The sequence below is a fragment of the Myxine glutinosa genome, chromosome 1, assembly GCF_964187855.1.
Source record: "Myxine glutinosa chromosome 1, kmMyxGlut1.1, whole genome shotgun sequence".
NCBI classification, from domain to species: Eukaryota; Metazoa; Chordata; class Myxini; order Myxiniformes; family Myxinidae; genus Myxine; species Myxine glutinosa.
Window position 1 is genome coordinate 384,525,934 of NC_136261.1, and position 22,350 is coordinate 384,548,283.

Consider the following 22,350-nt stretch of genomic DNA (forward strand, 5'->3'; position numbering starts at 1 on the left):
ACATACTGAAAACTTTCTTTGCAGGCAAAAATTCTTTTAACAAACAAAAGTAAAACTCACACCCAAATCATCAATTCCCGTGAGCAACGATAATTACTATTTCCCAAAAATAAAGCAACAAAACTTCCAAGCAACCTACAGAAATTTCCAAAGTTAGTTCACACTGGACAAAGCATCAGCAATGACATTGTCCCTGCCCTTTACATGCTCAATTTCCAAGTTGAACTCCTGCAAAGCCAAACTCCACCTCATCAACCTCTCATTTTTATTTTTCATTTTTTTGAATGAAGGTTAAGGAGTTATGATCAAAAATCCAAAGCAAAGCAAATCGATAGCACTTTTTGAAGGAGGCCGAGCTGAGAGCCAGGTTTCATGGTGGTTGGGTGGTGAGGCTTGGGAGTATTCACTGCATGGACGCATTTAGGAACGTGGAGTTCACGGGTTAATCCGTGTAGGAATCTTGGCTCGGCTGATCCTGAGCACTCAGTGCTTCCAACTCTTCTCTAGATCATAAAAATCATAATCGCGGTTGTAGAGTCGGGTGCTGTAGTCACGTGAGTAGCGGTCCCCATCTCGGCTACCACCGTAATAGTCATCCCATCGAGAGTTGCCAAAACTGCGCTGCTGCTGCTGGGAGCCTCCGTAGTAATCACGACTGCGGCCGCCACCAAAACTGCGACTCCCACCCCGGGAGCCATAGCCACCCCTGAAACTACCTCCACGTTTTCCTCCTCTGGAGCCCCCTCGACGCCCATGGCCTGCCTTCTCTACTGTTATGGTCCAACCATCCAAATCCTTGCCATTCAAATCCTTTTCTGCATCTTTGGCGACCTTTGTGTTTTCCAATGTGACAAAGCCAAACTCTCTCGACTTTTGCGTCTCCCTGTCTTTTATCAGCAGCACTTCCAAGAGTGGTCCATATTTGCCAAAGATAGAGTCCAGAACATCTTCACTTGTGTCAAAGTTCAGTCCACCTACAAAGAGCTTGCCAACATTGCCTCCATCCATGACTTGTGTGTGCTGACACTTAGTTTCAGGGTACTCGACAAGAAGTGCCTGTGCAAAGCGTGACATCAGTACCTTCTCCTTCTCTTCAGAGCGCTTCCTACCCATAGCACGAGTCCCGGCACAGGATAGAAAGATACCTGGCATCTCCTGCTCTAACTGTGTGCGGTGTTATTTTCCAATCTAGGCTTTTCAACAAACATCGGATTACCAGAAACTGGACCACCGGCCAAATCATTCCCGATAACAAAAGAGATTCCCTCTACAGGAAGAGTGGCTTGTAAATCTACGGTGACCGGTCCTGACACCAAATCAGACTTCAAATGGATGACATGAAGTGGAGCTTTAACATAGCCACCAACCCCCTGTAAAAGAACATTAACACCAGTTGCCGTCTTCTCTGGCAATGGCAAAATGCCTTCAAGCATCAAAGATTTATGTGCTCCTGTGTCCCTCAATACCATAACAGGTCTCTGGTTCGTTAAGTCTCCATCCAGTGACACAAACCCCTCAGAAATGAAAGGTTTGTAACCCCCTTGAACAAGGTCGTTCTGTGATGCCGTGACTTTGGCATGGAATCCTTCACAAGGCACTGTCCTCCAAGGACGATTTCTCGTATTTGCCAATGCATTCGGAGTTGTACTAGTCTGACTCCGCTCCTGATTTTTCCTTTTCAGTGCGTAACATTGGAACATCAAATGCCCAGGTTTCTTGCAAAAAGCGCAAGTAGGCCCGGAGGAAAAACTCGTGGTCTGCCTCGAGCCCCCCCGGAAGATTAGTCTGTCTTGGAACTGTAGTCTTCTGATCCCTAAAAGTTGCGGTATCAGATTTGTCTTCATTGTCATCTCCAGGCCGCCTGTGAATATTTGTTCTCCGCACCTGATTTACCATAACTCCCCTGGCTAACTCTAGGCGAGAAGTTAGGTTTGTGGAACCCCATCCTGTCAAGGCATAGTCATCTGCCACGGATGCTGCCTCATACAACTCTGGTACTTTCTTTTCATCCAGATGTACTTTAATGTTAGCGTGGACACACTGTTTGAATTCCTCCACCAAGATCAATTGTCGCAACAGTTTGAAGTCTTTCCCAATCCCCTTCAAATCACCCCACCTATCAAACATGGTTTCCTTCATTCTGGCAAACTCCACATGGGTTTCACTCTCCCTCTTCCTGGCATTCCGGAATTTTTGCCGGAAAGCTTCAGGGACCAATTCATAGGCTTTGAGAATGGTTTTCTTCACTGTCTCATAATCTGCACATTGGTCAATCGGTAAAGCCGAATAGATATCTTGAGCCTTACCCACCAGAACACTTTGCACTAACATAGTCCAGGACCCCACAGGCAATTTTAGCATTTGAGCCACTTTCTCAAAGTGTAAAAAAAACTTGGCTACCTCCTTTTCATTGAAGGGTGGAACCAGCCTCACATGCCTACCAACATCCGAAGTGTTCTGACTAGTTGTCGAACTAGCCGGCATGGATACGACTTCTCTCCGTTCTCCCATTAATTCCAGCTCCTTGAGTTTAAGCTCCTTCTGATACTCCATGTCACGTTCCTTTAACTCCCTTTCAGTTCTCCTTTCCTCTGCTCTTTCCCCTGCTCTTCTTTCTTCTTCAGCTCTCCTTTCCTCTGTTCTTCTCTCCTCGAGTTCTTGTTCCTGTTCTATTCTTCTTTCCTCGAGTTCCCTTTCAGCTCTCCTTTCCTCTGCTCTTCTTTCCTTGGCTTTCCATTCCAACTCTTTTAACCCTTCCTGACTCTGCAGTTGCATCTCCATTTTCCGGAGCTCCATATTTTCTTTTTCCTTGGGTAACCAATCCGAGGCTACCTCTGTCCATATTCCTTGTCCCACCAGAGATTCTACCACCAATGTCTGCATCTCTGCTTTCTTCATATGAGCTCGGACCTCCAAGTTAAAATGTTTGGCCAATATCAAGAGTTCTGATCTTTTTAACGCTTGGAACTGTGCCTCATTAGGGGACGCCGCAAACGTTTCTGCGTCAAACACCATGGTGACTATTAGTTAGCACCTGTTAACCTTCACACAAAAAAAAAAATTCCAAATTTTTTGAAAAATTTGGAATGTTAGAAAAATTCCAAATTTGGGAATTTTGGGAATTTTAGGGAATTCTCTCCTGGACGAGGATGTTAGGGAATTTAATCCCGGATGAGCTTTGGGAATTTTGTCAGCAAAGACGAGCCCCCAATTTCTTCACAGTACGAGCCCCCAATTTCTCCACAGTACGAGCCCCCAATTTCTGCTACGTGCTCCTCCCCAACCCCCGGTCAGTGTACCTCTGAGCCCCGAGAGGAGTCACGGCAGAAAAATGTGTTATTCTGTATGTCAAAGATCAATGGTGACGCCACACCAATTGTTACGAACAAACAAATATTGTATTAAGATCACACAAGAATAACAGTACAACAATAATAGTAATCAAAAGTACAATCAATATATGTCCTATGATGGTACCATCAGTTGCGTAATATATAACTCACTGTGCTCCAAGTGAGTGAATCAAGAACATTCCCAATGTCTCTTTCCCGGCTTCAAACCAAAGTTGAATCCTGTTTCAAGCCAAAGTCGATCCCAGCTTCAAGCCAAAGTCGATCCGCTCCTGCGATCATCAGAACGATGTCTAATCGACCAGAATCCCGTTCGGATGACGGGCACAGTCATGCGGCCAAAGCTTCGCAAAGGCGCCCACCAGGCGACTAGGAAATCCAAAGGCGCCCTCCAGGCGACTGGGAAATCACTCCCTCGGGTATGGACGTTCACTGCTCCAAATCGGCGAACCGCAGATTTACCTTCAAAATCCACGTTACACACACACGCACCAGATAAACGTCTGAATGCAGTGAAAACTGCTGAAGCGAAGCAAAGCATGCGAGTCCAAATGGCCGACGGCCCGTTCTCGTGGCGTAACAGCACTCTGATGATTTTCTCCGGACACAACCGCCAAAACCTGACACACAGGTTGATCTGTCAGCGATAACCACTCTGTCGCAGGAATCCCTTTCCCGGGAAACCCGAAAGTTCACTCGCGACTCTCGTTCGACAACGTTCGCTCAGGACCTTGAAGCAACTAGCTTCTTCTCCGACTTCACTTGCTCCGCCCTCTTTTCTCTCCCTCTTCCTCTTCTTCGTCGTCCGGTTCCGGTTTCATTTCAAACATTAATTTTTTTTACCTTCTGAAAACAATAATATCTATTTCCCTCAAACGACAACAATAATAATACATGGTATCAAAAATGTTTACAGTGGATGAAAACCACAAAAACGGAAGTGACTAATCCATAACAATACCCACTCAAAATATCGTTGCGATCGGTTCAGCCGTTTTTGCAGTACCTTCGATCGGACAGACGGACATTTGGTGAATTATAGAAAGATATATTTGGGGTGAAGGGGTGAAGACTTTAAATATATATTTGGGGTGATATATATATATATATATATGTACTGTCACATGAAAAAGTAAGTACACCCCATGTAAAGTTTTGACTTTTTCAACATATTTCAACATACATCTATTTGATCTTCATTTCTACAATATTGACAGATAAAGATGATATAATATAACAAATATCATGAAACATTTACATTTTGTTGTCCATTGTATATTTTAAATAAACATAAATGCAAATTTCACATGTGGAAAAAGTAAGTACACCCCAAGGGTGCCAATATTTTTAGCCACGACTGAAGGAAAGGTGACACATCTACTGTACATTAATAATTTAATGCTCTTCACAGCAAATTATGAAATATTGATGGAATAACTGAAACTAGTAAAACGGTTCTCCAAGGACATTCAAATGGCATTTGGACGAGATAAGTGTGCCGGTGCACATTTGTACAAGGTAAACCAACAAATACAGATAACATAAAAATTGACCTTGAAACAACACTGCAGCAGTTAGACAATGAAGCATCACACAAATACCCCAGAGGGGAAGAGGGCCACCAGGTATGTCACAAACAAATGCGCAAAACAATTGCCAAAGAATATCAACATAGAACGAAGCTGATCCTGAAAACATACCTCTCCCCAAGAAACAAAATCAAAGCCATAAACCAGCTCGCAGTACTTGTATTCCAATACAGCTGCGAAATAATGAACTGGTCCCAATCAGAAATCAATAAGTTAGACAAATCGAGACAACTCCTTACCATCCACAAAATGTTTTACAAAAAAACTGCATCATGAATGTACGTAGAATGGAGGGAGGTACAAAAAATAATTGGACAGAGTGAGAATAGACCAATAAGGCTCATTGGAATGGCTAAGAAAAGGTCGGCTCAAATGGGACAGAAAACAAATCATAATAAGTGCCCAAGATTTGAAAATAATGTTTCAAAGATTGAAAACTGTTTAATAACTTCCACGTAGAAAGCCGCATTGACGGTAGCACCTTTGGGAAAAAATTCTGCATGAACAATTCTATCCGCATCGAAGAACGCAATCAGCATGACCTTCACTTGCGATCTCGACTGACATTCATTTTTAAGGTCTCAGTGACACAGGTGTCTTCAATGGGAGGTCGATACTTTCATTTCCCGATCATACCCTTCCACCCACGACTCATCACCCTTTACCACCTGGGTTAAGAATGTTGGATCTGAAACGCATCGATCAATCAAATTAGATGTATTATTGTTGCACATATGGGACCACACACAATAGTGAGTGGATCAAGAATGCAATTGTACTGCTGAAGAAAACCATGAAGCAATCCTACGACTGGAGAAAACAATGAAACGTCACAAAATGTGACATGTTATGACACGTTTAGACTCAGTAAAGGCAAGCTGAGACACAAGAAACCTTGTCTGTGACTTGGCATGCCTGGTGTATTCAAAGGGTTCATCCGATATTATTCAAAATCTAGTCTCAAGGCAAAGGGTCTTGATGGTCAAATGGAGTTTTAGGGGTCTAATGTGGGTCTTTTTAATGTTAGGTCTGGGCTCAGAGAAGAGCTCGGACACAGAACACGTCATCTCGAACCTTCAACAACGCATTCGATGACACTCTAACCCATCACACGAGGAGAAGGAGCTATTCTAATCTTACACTATGGAAATAACCACACGAAGGGAACTGTATGGTGGTTGCCATTGCCTCTGAGCGGTTTTCTAAAACCACAACAGTTTGAATTTTTTTTTTTTTTTTTTTCTTTTTTTTTTGTATACAATATCGAGGCTCGTGAAAGAGCGAACATTAATCACACAGAAAGACAAACCGACACATAAAACATATAACATAGGGAGCGGTAGACAAGATGGGGAGAGAGGGGGAAGGACACAAACACAACATTTGAGAGCAGGGACCGAGAGACATGGAGACATCGAGAGATCTGAGAGAGGGCGAGGGCTTTGGGGGGGCGTGGGAAGGGGGCAGTGGGAGAGGTATAAAACATTTTTTTTTTTTGAGGAAAACCCAAAATTTTGCACAGTACTGCATATTTACATCAATGATGTTTTTTTACTTTTTTGCAGTGGAACAAATACATATGCACATGTTTGTGTACATTTGTCAAAATTATATCAAGAGTATTGAACAAAATCACATTTTTTACAGGTCATTTGATGTTGTATTTGCAGATGGATCCATTGAATCTGCAAGGGAGACTGCACCTATTTTTATGAACAGCGTAGACACAGGCCCCCAGAACTCACCAACTGAAACAAACAAGAGGACTTTTTCCAAACACAGCAAAACGAATACTGAATTGTTTGCACACAATAATTTTTACCAGGCTCACAAATCAGAGAAAGATGAACACCCACACAAATGCAAAATTTGTGTAAAATCCTTCAGTTATTCATCCATCTTTACATCACACCTGCACAAACACAATGGTGAGTGCCCATACAAATGCACAAGTTGTGGAAAATATTTTCGTCAGCCATCCCACCTCAAATCACACATGAGCATTCACAATGGTGAGCGCCCATACAAATGCACAAGTTGTGGAAAATCCTTTAATCAATCATCCACCCTCACAAGGCACATTAAAATTCACAATGGTGAACGCCCATATAAATGTACAAGTTGTGGAAAATCCTTTAATCGATCATCCCACCTTAAATCACACATGAGCATTCACAATGGTGAACGCCCATATAAATGCACAAGTTGTGGAAAATCCTTTAATCAATCATCCACCCTCACAAGGCACATTAAAATTCACAATGGTGAACGCCCATATAAATGTACAAGTTGTGGAAAATCCTTTAATCGATCATCCCACCTTAAATCACACATGAGCATTCACAATGGTGAGCGCCCATACAAATGCACAAGTTGTGAAAAATCTTTTAATCAATCATCCACCCTTAAATCACACATGAGCATTCACAATGGTGAGCGCCCATACAAATGCACACGTTGTGGAAAATCTTTTGATCGATCATCCAAACTTAAATCACACATGAGCATTCACAACGGTGAACGCCCATATAAATGTACAAGTTGTGGAAAATCCTTTAATCGATCATCCCACCTTAAATCACACATGAGCATTCACAATGGTGAACGCCCATACAAATGCACAAGTTGTGGAAAATCTTTTAATCATTCATCCAACCTTAAATCACACATGAGCATTCACAATGGTGAGCGCCCATACAAATGCACAAGATGTGAAAAATCTTTTAATCAATCATCCACCCTTAAATCACACATGAGCATTCACAATGGTGAGCGCCCATACAAATGCACAAGTTGTGAAAAATCTTTTAATCAATCATCCACCCTTAAATCACACATGAACATTCACAATGGTGAGCGCCCATACAAATGCACAAGTTGTGAAAAATCTTTTAATCAATCATCCACCCTTAAATCACACATGAGCATTCACAATGGTGAGCGCCCATACAAATGCACACGTTGTGAAAAATCTTTTTATCGATCATCCCACCTTAAATCACACATGAGCATTCACAATGGTGAACGCCCATATAAATGTACAAGTTGTGGAAAATCTTTTAATCAATCATCCCACCTTAAATCACACATGAGCATTCACAATGGTGAGCGCCCATACAAATGCACAAGTTGTGAAAAATCTTTTAATCAATCATCCACCCTTAAATCACACATGAGCATTCACAATGGTGAGCGCCCATACAAATGCACACGTTGTGGAAAATCTTTTGATCGATCATCCAAACTTAAATCACACATGAGCATTCACAATGGTGAACGCCCATATAAATGTACAAGTTGTGGAAAATCCTTTAATCGATCATCCCACCTTAAATCACACATGAGCATTCACAATGGTGAACGCCCATACAAATGCACAAGTTGTGGAAAATCTTTTAATCATTCATCCAACCTTAAATCACACATGAGCATTCACAATGGTGAACGCCCATACAAATGCACAAGTTGTGAAAAATCTTTTAATCAATCATCCACCCTTAAATCACACATGAGCATTCACAATGGTGAGCGCCCATACAAATGCACAAGATGTGAAAAATCTTTTAATCAATCATCCACCCTTAAATCACACATGAGCATTCACAATGGTGAGCGCCCATACAAATGCACAAGTTGTGAAAAATCTTTTAATCAATCATCCACCCTTAAATCACACATGAGCATTCACAATGGTGAGCGCCCATCCAAATGCACAAGATGTGGAAAATCTTTTAATCGATCATCCACCCTTAAATCACACATGAGCATTCACAATGGTGAACGCCCATACAAATGCACAAGTTGTGGAAAATCTTTTGATCGATCATCCAAACTTAAATCACACATGAGCATTCACAATGGTGAACGCCCATACAAATGCACACGTTGTGGAAAATCTTTTGATCGATCATCCAAACTTAAATCACACATGAGCATTCACAATGGTGAACGCCCATACAAATGCACAAGTTGTGGAAAATCTTTTAATCGATCATCCACCCTTAAATCACACATGAGCATTCACAATGGTGAACGCCCATACAAATGCACAAGTTGTGGAAAATCTTTTAATCATTCATCCAACCTTAAATCACACATGAGCATTCACAATGGTGAACGCCCATACAAATGCACAAGTTGTGGAAAATCTTTTAATCGATCATCCACCCTTAAATCACACATGAGCATTCACAATGGTGAACGGCCGTACAAATGCACAAGATGTGGAAAATCTTTTGATCAGTCATCCAACTTTACAAGGCACATGAGAATTCACAATGGTGAATGCCCATAGAAATGCACAAGTTGTGGAAAATCTTTCAATCAATCAGCCAACCTCACAAAGCACATGAAAATTCACACTGGTGAACGCCCATTTCCAGTTAAAAACGCATCTCTCGCTATGCATGATCAGTGCCAGTTAAAATGTGACTACACAGTCACGTGAAAAAGTAAGTACACCCCATGTAAAGTTTTGACTTTTTCAACATATTTCAACATACAGCTATTTGATCTTCATTTCAACAATATTGATAGATAAAGGTGATCTAATATAACAAATATCATGAAACATTTACATTTTGTAGTCCATTGTATAATTAAATAAACATAAATGCAAATTTTGCATGTGAAAAAGTAAGTACACCCCTACATTTATCACTACTTCAAATACCTAATATTAAAATCAGGTGCACCAGCTCCTGTACAAATGATTGGAACATCGTTGGAGAGGATCTTGGAGGAACCTGTCTGATTTAAACCTCAGACATTTAGTTTGGTTTGCTCTTTGTTGTTGAAATGTGTGGAATCACCATGCCAAGACCAATAGAGCTCTCTGAGGCCTTCAGAAAGAAGTGTATACGTGCCTATGAGTGTGGGAATGGATTTAAAAAGATCTTCAAACAATTTGAAACCAATCATTCGACTGTCCGGAAGATCATCTGCAAGTGGAGAAGATTCTAAACAACTGCCAACTTGTTCAGGCCAGGCCGCCCCAGCAAGTTCAGCCCAAGAGCAGACCGCAAGATGCTGAAAGAAGTTTCTCAGAACCCCAGAATGTCATCACGGGACCTGCAGGTAGCTCTTGCCACTGTTAATGTCAAAGTGCATGAGTCTCCCATTAGAAAGAGGCTGCACAAATTTGATCTACATGGGAGGTGTGCCAGGAGGAAACCTTTGCTGTCCAGAAAGAACATGAGGGCAAGGCTAAAGTTTGCCAATGAACACCTCGGCAAAGACCAGCACTTCTGGAACAATGTGCTCTGGACAGATGAGTCAAAGGGAGAGCTATTTGACCACAGTACCAGAAGACATGTTTGGCGAAAACCAAAGACAGCATTTGAGCACAAGAATCTGATACCAACTGTAAAGCATGGTGGTGGAAATATTATGGTTTGGGGCAGCTTTGCTGCATCATGGCCTGGGCAGCTCACCATCATAGAATCCACTATTAATTAATTCTTCTTTCTACCAGAGGGTGCTTGAAGATAATGTGAGGCCTTCTGTCGGAAAGTTGAAACTCAACTGAAGGTGGACCTTGCAACATGACAATGACCCTAAACATACCAGTAAATCCACCAAGGAATGGCTGAAAAGAAAGAAATGGAGTGTTCTGGAATGGCCAAGTCAAAGCCCGGATCTAAATCCCATCCAGATGTTGTGGGGGGGGGGGGGGGAGGGGATGGGTGTGTGGGGCAGTTTGAAACGAGCTTGGCATGCAAGAAACCCCTCAAACATTGCACAGCTGAAAGAATTCTGCGTGGAGGAGTGGGCAAAAATTTCACCCAGGCGATGTCAGAGACTGGAAGACAGTTATAAGAAATGCCAACTTGAGGTTGTTTCTGCCAAAGGGGGCAATACCACCTATTAGAGCCAAGGGTGTACTTACTTTTTCCACATGTGAAATTTGAATTTATGTTTATTTAAATTATAGAATGGACTACAAAATGTAAATGTTTCATGATATTTGTTATATTATATCACCCTTATTTATCAATATTGTTGAAATGAAGATCAAATAGCTGTATGTTGAAATATGTTCAAAAAGTCAAAACTTTACATGGGGTGTATTTACTTTTTCACTGTTTAGCCATGAACTGTTTAGATGTTGGTGACTTGCGTGTGATATGATTCAACGGATGTTTATATGAATCGTTTAAAATAAAAAAGCCTTCAATTTCTGATATTTTACCTTTTCATTTCGGCTTCCCAATTGAAGCCCCGCCCGTAGGGTGGGTACTGTTGCTAGTTCTTTTAATTATCCATGAAGACCTCAAGGCCTTTGAAGATCATTCACTGACTAGCAATGTGAAGCAGTTGCAAGAAATAAGTGGATATAGCTTTTACTCATGTTCGACACCACAAGGACATCTGAAAGATTACTTTCTTTATACTATGTAAATGCAAACTACAAAAAAAAACATTATATATTTTACTTATTAAACTTTTAAATATAATCTTAGAAATACCTGAGTTTTGCAAGCACATCAAATTCCAAACCTGCATGTTATCCGTAATTCATTCATCTTCAACACCATTGTTTCACAGGATTCTAGCATAACTGTCACGACAATTCAACAGATGCCCACAATTTCAATTACTGCTTCCGAAAAAGATCCACTGGGAACTCCTGACAGCCCTCCAAATCAAAAGGCCAGAGATAGCTCACCTGCCAAAGCAAACCCGCGTGCAACTGCATCAATTACAGGTATTTCGTTCCAAATTGTTGCCTCCATGGTTTAAAAAAAACAAACAATTGCATTGACAATTCCATACGCAATTTTAAGACTTTAAAAAACAGTCAGAAGACCAACTTGTATGTGAAGCAAGTGGGAAAAAAAGGTTCATGTGAATCACCATCCCCCAGAGGTCACATAGGCAAAACCATCCACTTCCAGAAGTGGGAGGGAACACACCCCTCCACCCTGCCCAATAATTTACAAGTATTTGCATTTCATTATCAAACAATGTGACGTGCAGACTCCATACTAAGCCGATACCACCGCCACAATGAGGACGTTTGCCGAGCAAATGGCAAACAAGCATTGATGGAAATTAGTTTTACCAAACAATGGAATTTGTAATTAACTTTTTTGAATGCTAATTTACTTCAGACAACCTGGTGCCAGATGTATCATTCTTTGCCTTGAAAACAATATCTTTCAAATTAATATCTTTCTGCAACCTATTTATCGAACTCAGTACAAAAACATTTAAAACAATATTTGAGTCTATTAAAAACATAATGCAACGAGATTTTCTGAATCATTATTCGATATTGTACAGAATTATTTATCATTTGGGAAGACTCAATCTTTTACTAATACTATATTTCAAATCACCATATCTTTAACTATATTACCCTGAGTCATAAAGAAATATTATATGGAATATATGTATATATTGTGTCGCATATAAAAAATGTATAAACTTATATGTATCATTGAAAACTTGCACACAAGATAAGTCGGTTCTAAACACACGATTTTGACAGGTTGTGGCTCATTGAAATCACTTGATTCAGAGATAAATTTTACACTTCCACAGCAGTTGCAACTCGTACCCTTCCGTCGCCAACTCAATGAAAGGGGGTTCTATGGCAGGAAAAACAGGAGGACCCCACTGCTGAGCGAGAGACGTCAGAAAGCCTGACTGGAGTTTGCCAAAAACACACCTGAATAAGCCAAAATCCTTCTGGGAGAATGTCCTGTGGACAGATGAGACCAAATTAGAGCTTTTTGGAAAAGCACATCATCTCTATGTTTCCAGAAAACAAAAGTAAGCCTTCAAAGAAAAGAACACCAACCCTACAGTCAAACATTGTGGAGGTTCATTGATATTTTGGGGTTGCTGTGCTGCCTCTGGCACTGGGTGCCTTGAATGTGTGCATGAAATCAGGGGATTACCATGGAATTTTGGAGCACAATGTTCAACACAGTGTCAGAAAGCTGGGTCTTTGGTGAAGGTCATGGGTCTTGCAACAGGACGATGACCCCAAACACACTTCAAAAAGCACCCAGGAATGGTTGAAGACAAAATGCTGGACTGTTCTTGAGTGGCCAGCAATGGGTCCAGATCGAAATCCCATTGAACACCTGCGGGGAGATCTGATAACAGCAGTTGGGAGAAGGCACCCTTCAGATCTGGGAGAACTGGAGTAGTTTGCACAAGTAGAGTGGGCCATACTGCCAGTGGAAAGGTGAAGGAAGCTCATTCATGGCAATAGGAAGCCCTTGACTGCAGTTGTTTTGTCCAAAGGCTGTGCTACCAACTATTAAGTCTTGGGTGTCAATTTTATGAATGCCATTTATTTTTATTTTCTGATTTAAAAGGATATTGTCGTGTGTCTACCCTGTAGTGAACACCGCAGGGCGACAGATGACCAAACGAGCTTTCACTCTGAGGCGTTCAATCCAATGGCGGACCTTCTTGTCACTTGCACGGGTCCCACCGGACATCTTCGGACCTGCGATCATCAACTTCAACCGACAGAATTAAAATTTACCAAAATACCGGCTTTATTGAAGGAATGCTGGCATGAAAATAGTGCCAGGCAACTAAAATTTCTGAATGGAGCATCCCCGCACAGACCCGTATACACACATTGGGAAAAATAACTTGTGAAAATAATGCGTAATGTTTCTGTACTCAGCTGTGAGCAGATTCTGAAATCGTCCTCGGGAATCGTCCAGGCCCTGAGGGTGCAATCCGGGCATGGCACAGGCCTTGGCGGGAAGTAGGCCTCAGCGCGCCCTTGTTCGCCCAGCCACGCTCGTCTTCATCGTCCGCCTGGAGCAGTTTGGGTGCACCAGCACCCACGTCTCACAGCTCACCCAGACAACGCCCAGCCAGCACCAACGAGCCAGGAAAAGGACAATGCGGCCGCCCAGCCGATCACCCGGACCAAGAAGAAAGAATGCACGAGCTGTGACCGTCTAGAGGAACTTGGCACACCACTGGTGACAACCGTGACTGTTCGCTATCATAGTCCCAACTCAAGACAGATGTTGACCGTTCATATTGAAAGTCCAGCGCAAGAGATATCCGCCTTGCACAAACACCAGGACCTGAGAGACAAGAGGATGCACAACTGCACACTATCAATGTCCCACGCAGAGAGATAAAATGTCGGGAACCCAACTCCTTTGCACTCAAGGCTCTGACGTCATCTGACGATTCCCGTGCGTGCCCACCAATTCAATCATCCCATCTTCGCAGTCCTTGCTCAAATCAATCACCGACCAATCACACTTCTTCGGGGCGTGACCTTACGGCCCTGCCTGCTGAATTTTGTCAATGCCATTTCTTTTTATTTCCTGATTTTAAAGGATATATGACGTTCTGAATCAAAAACAAAGGTTCTGTGATATTAACAGTGAAATAAAGAATTGTGGAGACCAAATACTTTTGTCAATTTCAACTTATTTAATTCTAGAAAATTGTGAGTTAGTTGAAAACAGTGCAAGGGTGCCAATATTTTTGGCCACGACTGCAGGAAAGGTGACACGTCCACTGGACATCAATGATTTTATGCTATTCACAGCAATTGATGAAATATAGACAGCATAACTAAAACGACTGCAACGGTTCTCCAAGGACATTCAAATGGAATTTGGTCGAGATAAGTGTGTCAGTGCACATTTGTACAAGGTAAACCAACAAATACAGACAACATAATAAAATTGACCTTGAAACAACAATACAGCAGTTAGAAAAATGAAGCATCACACAAATACCTCAGAGTAGAAGAGGGCCACCAAGTATGTCACAAACAAATGCACAAAATAATCGTAGTGGGGCAACTTAGCATAACAATTGTGCATTTTGTGAGGAAAGTACCAAATTTGGCACACTAGTAGAATATCATATTATGAAAAGATCTGGATATTGGGCCATCTCAGATTCAGAGATTTGATTTTTGCAAGATTTCGATTCGATTGGGATCGAAGAGAACACCTTCTTCGTCTTCTGTACAGTGAAGTTGCCAGCCCTGAATTCTCTGGCTACATCTGGGTGCTTCATTGGGAGTGCAATCATGTCCCTCGGGTGAACAGGGACCCACCTGGCATAGTGTGTGTGGTCTAAGGCATGGAACCATGGGACCAGTTCCGTCAGGGCATCAAGGTACATCGTGAATGAAGCCGGCCGCAGAGAATGCACGTAGACCAGTACCAACATCTCTAGTTCCAGCACAGTTGCCCAGTACTGAAAGTTGGGAATGTCTTCTCCTCTCTGGTGACACCAGTCTTCGAACTCAGGCAGGTCTTCTGCATCATCAGCATACAGTGGCGTTCATACGCACGGTGTTGCAGGATGTGCAGTGCCGCTGCAGTGATTTGATGAGCTCTTCTTGTGCGGGTGACGTGGGCAGCTCGCAGGAAGGAGTCGGCCATCCCTGGCGTTGCAATCTCAGCTTGCAAATCTGCAAAATCTGCTAATCTTGCAAAAATCAAATCTCTGAATCTGAGATGGCCCAATATCCAGATCTTTTCATTATATGATAGTCTGCTAGTGTGCCAAATTTGGTGCTTTCCTCACAAAATGCACAATTGTTTTGCTATATTTAGCTTAGCTGCCAGAATATCGCCAAAGAATACCAACGTAAAACAAAGCTGATCCTGAAAACGTATCTCTCCCCCACGAAACAAAATGAAAGCCATAAACCAGCTCGCATTACCTGTATTCCAATACAGCTGCAGAATAATAAACTGGCCCCAATCAGAAATCAGTAAGTTAGACATCAAAACGAGAAAACTTGATTGATTGATAATACCATACTTAAAAGAATACTTAAAATAATACTTAAAACTTGATACCATCCACAAAATGTTTTATGAAAACCAATGCATCCTGAAAATGTATGGAGGTACAAAAAAATAATTGGACAGATTGGGGATAGAACAAGAAGGCTCATTGGAATGGCTAAGAAAAGGTTGGTGTGACTGGGACAGAGAACAAATCATCATAAATGCCCAAGATCAAAAAAAAAATGTTTCAAAGATTGAAAAACGTTTCCTAACTTCCACATAGAAAGCCGCATTAACAGAAACACCTATGGGAGTAAATTCTGTGTGAACAATTCTTTCCACGTTGAAGAACGCAATTAGCATGACCTTCACTTGCGATCTCGACTGAAGCTCATTTTTAAAGTTTCAGTGACGCAGGTGTCTTCACAGCGAGGTCTGTTACTTTCATTTCCCGACCATACCCATCAACTTACGACTCATCACCCTTTATCACCTTGAGTAAGAATCTAAAACGCGTCGATGAAACAAGTTGGATGTATTGTTGCACATATGGGACCAAACACAATTGTTAGTGGATCATGAATGCAATTGTACTGCTGGAGAAAACCATGAAACAGTCTTATTATTGTAGAAAACTATGAAACATCACAAAATGTGAAAATCTCGCAAGGCGAGATATAAAAAATCTTGTGTGTGACTTGTCATACCTGGTGTATTCAAAGGGTTCATCCTAAATTTTTAAAACGCCACGCTCAAGTCAAAGGGTATTGATGGTCAAATGGGGTCTTGAGGGTCTTTCTTTTTAGTGCAAGGTCTAGGCTCGGAGAAGAGTTACGACACAGAACAGATCATCTCTGACTTTCACCAACACATTTTGACACTCGAACCCACTTCATAAGGGGCAGGAGCTATTCTGATCTGACACTATGGAAATAACCACACAAAGGGACCTGTATGGTGGTTGCCATTGCCTCCGAGTGTTTTCATAAAACCACAACAGCATGAATATCTTGAGGAAAACCCAAACTTTTGCACAGTACTGTATATTTACATCAAGAATATTTTTTCCCCTTTTTTGCAGTGGAACAAATACATATGTACATGTTTCCGTGCGTTTGTCAGAATATCACGGTTTTTTTTTTTTACAGGTCCTGTGATGTTGTATTTACAGGTGTGTCCATTGAATCTACAAGGGAGACTGCACCTACTTTTATGAACAGCGTAGACACAGGCCCGCAGCACTCGCCAACTGAAACAAATAAGAGGACCTTTTCCAAACAGGGCAAAACGAATAATGAATTGTTTGCACGTAATAATTTTCACCAGGCTCACAAAGGAGAGAAAGATGAACACTCATACAAATGCAAAATTTGCGGACAATCCTTCAGTTATTCATCCAGCTTCACATCACATCTGCGAAACCACAATCTTGAGTGCCCACACAAATGCAAAAGTTGTGGGAAATCTTTTTATCGATCATCCACCCTTAAATCACACATGAAAATTCACAATTGTGAACGCCCATACAAATGCACAAGTTGTGGAAAATGTTTTGATCAATCATCCAACCTCACAAGGCACATGAGCATTGACAATGGTGAACGCCCATACAAATGCACAAGTTGTGGAAAATCTTTTGATCATTCATCCAACCTAACAAGGCACATGAGAATTCACAATGGTGAACGTCTGCACAAATGCACAAGTTGTGGAATATCTTTTCATCAATCATCCAGCCTCACAACGCACATGAGAATTCACAATGGTGAACGTCCGCACAAATGCACAAGTTGTGGAAAATCTTTTGATCGATCATCCAAACTTAAATCACACATGAGCATTCACAATGGTGAACGCCCATATAAATGTACAAGTTGTGGAAAATCCTTTAATCGATCATCCCACCTTAAATCACACATGAAAATTCACAATGGTGAACGCCCATACAAATGCACAAGTTGTGGAAAATGTTTTGATCAATCATCCAACCTCACAAGGCACATGAGCATTGACAATGGTGAACGCCCATACAAATGCACAAGTTGTGGAAAATCTTTTGATCATTCATCCAACCTTACAAGGCACATGAGAATTCACAATGGTGAACGTCTGCACAAATGCACAAGTTGTGGAATATCTTTTCATCAATCATCCAGCCTCACAACGCACATGAGAATTCACAATGGTGAACGTCCGCACAAATGCACAAGTTGTGGAAAATCTTTCAAACAATCATCCACCCTTACAAAGCACATGAAAATTCACACTGGTGAACGCCCATTGGCAGTCAAAAACGCATCTCTCGCAACACGTGATTGGTGCCAGTTTGTGTACAAATGTACAAGTTGTGGAAAATCTTTTGATCAGTCATCCAACTTTACAAGGCACATGAGAATTCACAATGGTGAATGCCCATTGCCAGTTAAAAACGCATCTCTCGCTATGCGTGATCGGTGCCAGTTAAAATGTGACGACACAGTAACGTGAAAAAGTAAGTACACCCCATTTAAAGTTTTGACTTTTTCAACATATTTCAACATACAGCTATTTGATCTTCATTTCAAAAATATTGATAGATAAAGGTGATATAATATAACCAATATCATGAAACATTTAAATTTTGTAGTCCATAGTATAATTTAAATAAACATAAATGCAAATTTTGCATGTGGAAAAAGTAAGTACACCCCTACATTTAGCACTACTTCAAATACCTAAAATTAGAATCAGGTGCATAAGCTCAGGTGCAAATGATTAGAACATCGTTGGAGAGGATCTTGGTGGCACCTGTCTGATTTAAACCTCAGACATTTAGTTTGGTTTGCTCTTTGTTGTTGAAGTGTGCGGCGTGACCAGGCCAAGATCAAAAGAGCTCTCTGAGGCCTTCAGAAAGAAGTTTATAGATGCCTATGAGTGTGGGAAGGGATTTAAAAAGATCTCCAAACAATTTGAAATCAATCATTTGACTGTCTGGAAGATCATCTGCAAGTGGAGAAGATTCCAAACAACTGCCACCTTGTTCAGGCCAGGCCGCCCCAGCAAGTTCAGCCCGAGAGCAGACTGCAACATGCTGAAAGAAGTCTCTAAGAACCCCAGAATGTCATCACGGGACCTGCAGGTAGCTTTTGCCACTGTTGATGTCAAAATGCACGAGTCTCCCATTAGAAAGAGGCTGCACAAATTTGATCTACATGGGAGGTGTGCCAGGAGGAAACCTTTGCTGTCCAGAAAGAACATCAGGGCAAGACAAAAGTTTGCCAATGAACACCTCGGCAAAGACCAGCACTTCTGGAACAATGTGCTCTGGACAGATGAGTCAAAGGTAGAGCTATTTGGCCACAGTACCAGAAGACATGTTTGGCGAAATCCAAAGACAGCATTTGACCACAAGAACCTGATACTAACTATAAAGCATGGTGGTGGAAATATTATGGTTTGGGGCATCTTTGCTGCATCAGGGCCTGGGCAGCTCACCATCATAGAATCCACTATGAATTAATTCTTCATTGTACCAAAGGGTGCTTGAGGATAATGTGAGGCCTGCTGTCGGAAAGTTGAAGCTCAACCCGAAGGTGGACCTTGCAACATGACAATGCCCCTAAACATACCAGTAAATCCACCAAGGAATGGCTGAAAAGAAAGAAATGGAGTGTTCTGGAATGGTCAAGTCAAAGCCCGGATCTAAATCCCATCGAGATTATGTGAGGGGGGTGGGGGGTGGGGGCGTTTTCAAACGAGCTGTGCATGCAAGAAACCCCTCAAACATTGCACAACTGAAAGAATTCTGCATGGAGGAGTGGGCAAAAATTTCTCCCAGGCGATGTCAGAGACTGGAAGACAGTTATAAGAAACGCCTACTTGAGGTTGTTTCTGCCAAAGGGGGCAATACCACCTATTAGAGCCAAGGGTGTACTTACTTTTTCCACATGCAAAATTTGCATTTATGTTTATTTAAATTATAGAATGGACTACAAAATGTAAATGTTTTATGATATTTGTTATATTATATCACCCTTATTTATCAATATTGTTGAAATGAAGATCAAATAGCTGTATGTTGAAATATGTTCAAAAAGCCAAAACTTTACATGGGGTGTATTTACTTTTTCACGTGACTGTATATATATATATATATTGATGTGGATCTCTGCGCCGGCCTTTTCCCCTTACCAAGGGGGGATTAGCCCCTTGTCTTTGACTGACCGATGGGACCTGGGACCTATGACGTCACTTCCAGACAGCGCTGAAAAGGGTTGTAGGACCAGGTCGCTATTACCTAAGTACCAGCGCTACCCAGGAAGCAAGGAAATAAGCCCCGCCCGAATCACGGGTGTAGGTGGATACGCCGAGCAGTAGCGAACCCGTGACCCGAGCCGTTATCAATGACTAAACCCGATCCAAGCGGTTCGTAATCGTGCCACGATTACCCAATGATGGAAATCACAGATACAGTCGAATCAGGAAAGACAGGAATAACAAGGTTTATTTACACTATGTACAATGGTTCAGCAAAAGAAGACACAGTGCAGCCTTAAACAGTCTTATACATATCCCAAGACAAACGGGCCCGTTCACACTCAGATACACTCACACTGGGTTGCAGATGAACAGGTTGATGGTCCAGGGATGGCGTCCAGGCAGCTCTTTCTCCGGTCCCCAACTCGCACCGCGAAGAAGATTAAACAGACGGCAGGAGCTCTCCACGTGTTGTTTTCGCGCACGGGATTATTACAGGGCGAAAGGGAGGGCTGGCTTTGGCGGTTTCACTTGCGGCTGCAGCTGCGTACATAATAGTTCAATAAACGCGAACCATGCGCTTCTAATCAAGGGCTCTCGACACTGTCGTGTGCTCTCCCCACAAGTCCTCTTGTACAGTGCGCTCTCCCCTCTCATCTGCTGCCAGTCCTCGTATCAGCCAGCTCGCTCAGTCCTCTCCAAGGGCTTTGTGTAGCGACTTATATAGCGCCGCCCAGCGAACCCTCTGGAACTTGTTCGCCGTGCCCTTACCACGCCCCCTCACGCCATGCCCTTGGAGCCCTGATTGGCTGGTCTGCCTTACCATCACCGCCTCCGACGTGCTCCTCGACTCTGCCACACCCTGACCCCGTGCTCCTCCCTCCTTTCAGGCCTACCTTGTGTCACTGGACTAGTTCCAGCTAACAAAGGGCAGCGAACGCTGCTGGCAGCCAAAGCGTAACACTTGAGGGATGCCAAATGGGGCACGGGAATCATTTATGCCCATGATGGAATTGGGGGGGGGTGGCTCAAAGATGAAAGGACCTAAGCTCATTTCTTTACACCGCAGATGTCACCAGGGAAATGGCCTTATCCTCACACATACTATGACATAACTAATATTCTAAGTGGGCCTACGTGTTGCTCGTTGACTAACTATTGGGGCGCAAACCTTTAGCCTTTAATGAGTCCATATATACAATTCTCAAAACCACAACAATATATATATATTTATATATATATACAGACTTGGCATTTAATATGGAATATTTTTTTTCTTGACTTGGGTTTACTTTCTGAACTCGGTATATCAATCTGGTGAGTTTCTTTTACGCTTCGGTGATTTCTTTGTTCAAAGAACCATGTCACTGATTGTCTGTCACAGCAAGAAGTCAATAACAGGATTATATCACAGGTGGCGTGACAAAATGTATGGACAGGTACATTTGACGATTGGCTTCACAATCGGGTATATAAGGGTTGTTGCGTTCTGTAGTAGTGGAAAACAACTGCTGCACGTTTACAAAAGTTATTGCCGCTTCCCCTGGAGATGGTCCGTCAACTCGACAATGCTGTTTGTCATTTAGTGGTGGCTTTACGAAATTCCGGCATGAAACAGCGTGCTATTGCTCGGCAGTATGGCATCACTCAAGGTCAGCTGTCAAATATCCTGAAACAAAATGCTCAGAGGGGTGTCCCTACTCCAATAACGAGGTCAGGGCGTCCCCGCAGAATCACAAGGAGGGATGATCACCAGCTGCACCGGTTAGTCCGCAATGGCCATACCAAGTCAGCTAATCGGCTTAGGGCTGAGTGGCAGCAACTGACAAATGTGCCTGTATCCAGAAGGCTAGTCAACCAATGACTGGTTCAAGCAGGCTATCGTGCCAGGCGTCCCCTGAGAAAGTCACGTCTGACCAGACAACACCACCAGCGCCGATTGCAGTGGGCCAGAGAGCACCGTCAATGGCAGCCAGGACACTGGAATCACGTGATCTTCAGTGACAAGTCTAGATTTCTGGTCTATCATCAATATGGCCGCGTCCGAGTGCGCAGACAAGTGCATGAAGCTGACAACGAAGATTGTATAGAGCCAAGAGTCCAAGCTGGAGGTGGTGGGGTGACCATCAGGACTGCTTTTCATGCAGGGGGCAAAACTGACCTGGTTGTTCTGAATGGAAACCTGAACCAGTTCAAGCACAGGGCCATTCTGGAAGAAACATTGCTTCCATTTGTTCGTGCAGCCTTTCGAGGAAACGTTGTCTTCCAAGATGACAATGCACGGCCTCATCGTGCTCACATGATCCAACACTTTCTTGCTGACCGTGGTGTAGAGCATATGGAGTGGCCTGCCATGTCCCCGGATATGAATCCGATGGAGAACTTGTGGGCAGAATTAACGCATCAAATCGACAACTTGGACCAGCAGCC

General features: G+C 42.5%; 2 protein-coding genes across 2 annotated transcripts; both read left to right on the forward strand.

Annotated features, from left to right (window-relative positions):
- Nucleotides 1–6,494: 6,494 nt before the first annotated feature.
- LOC144889553 (uncharacterized) lies at nt 6,495–9,436 on the forward strand. Its single transcript, XM_078770235.1, has one exon. The coding sequence runs from the start codon at nt 6,519–6,521 to the stop codon at nt 9,231–9,233; it is 2,715 nt and encodes a 904-aa protein (XP_078626361.1). The 5' UTR covers nt 6,495–6,518; the 3' UTR covers nt 9,234–9,436.
- Nucleotides 9,437–16,896: 7,460 nt separating this feature from the next.
- Nucleotides 16,897–18,171, forward strand: LOC144893598 (uncharacterized). Its single transcript, XM_078784190.1, has one exon. The coding sequence runs from the start codon at nt 16,897–16,899 to the stop codon at nt 18,169–18,171; it is 1,275 nt and encodes a 424-aa protein (XP_078640316.1).
- Nucleotides 18,172–22,350: the final 4,179 nt, after the last annotated feature.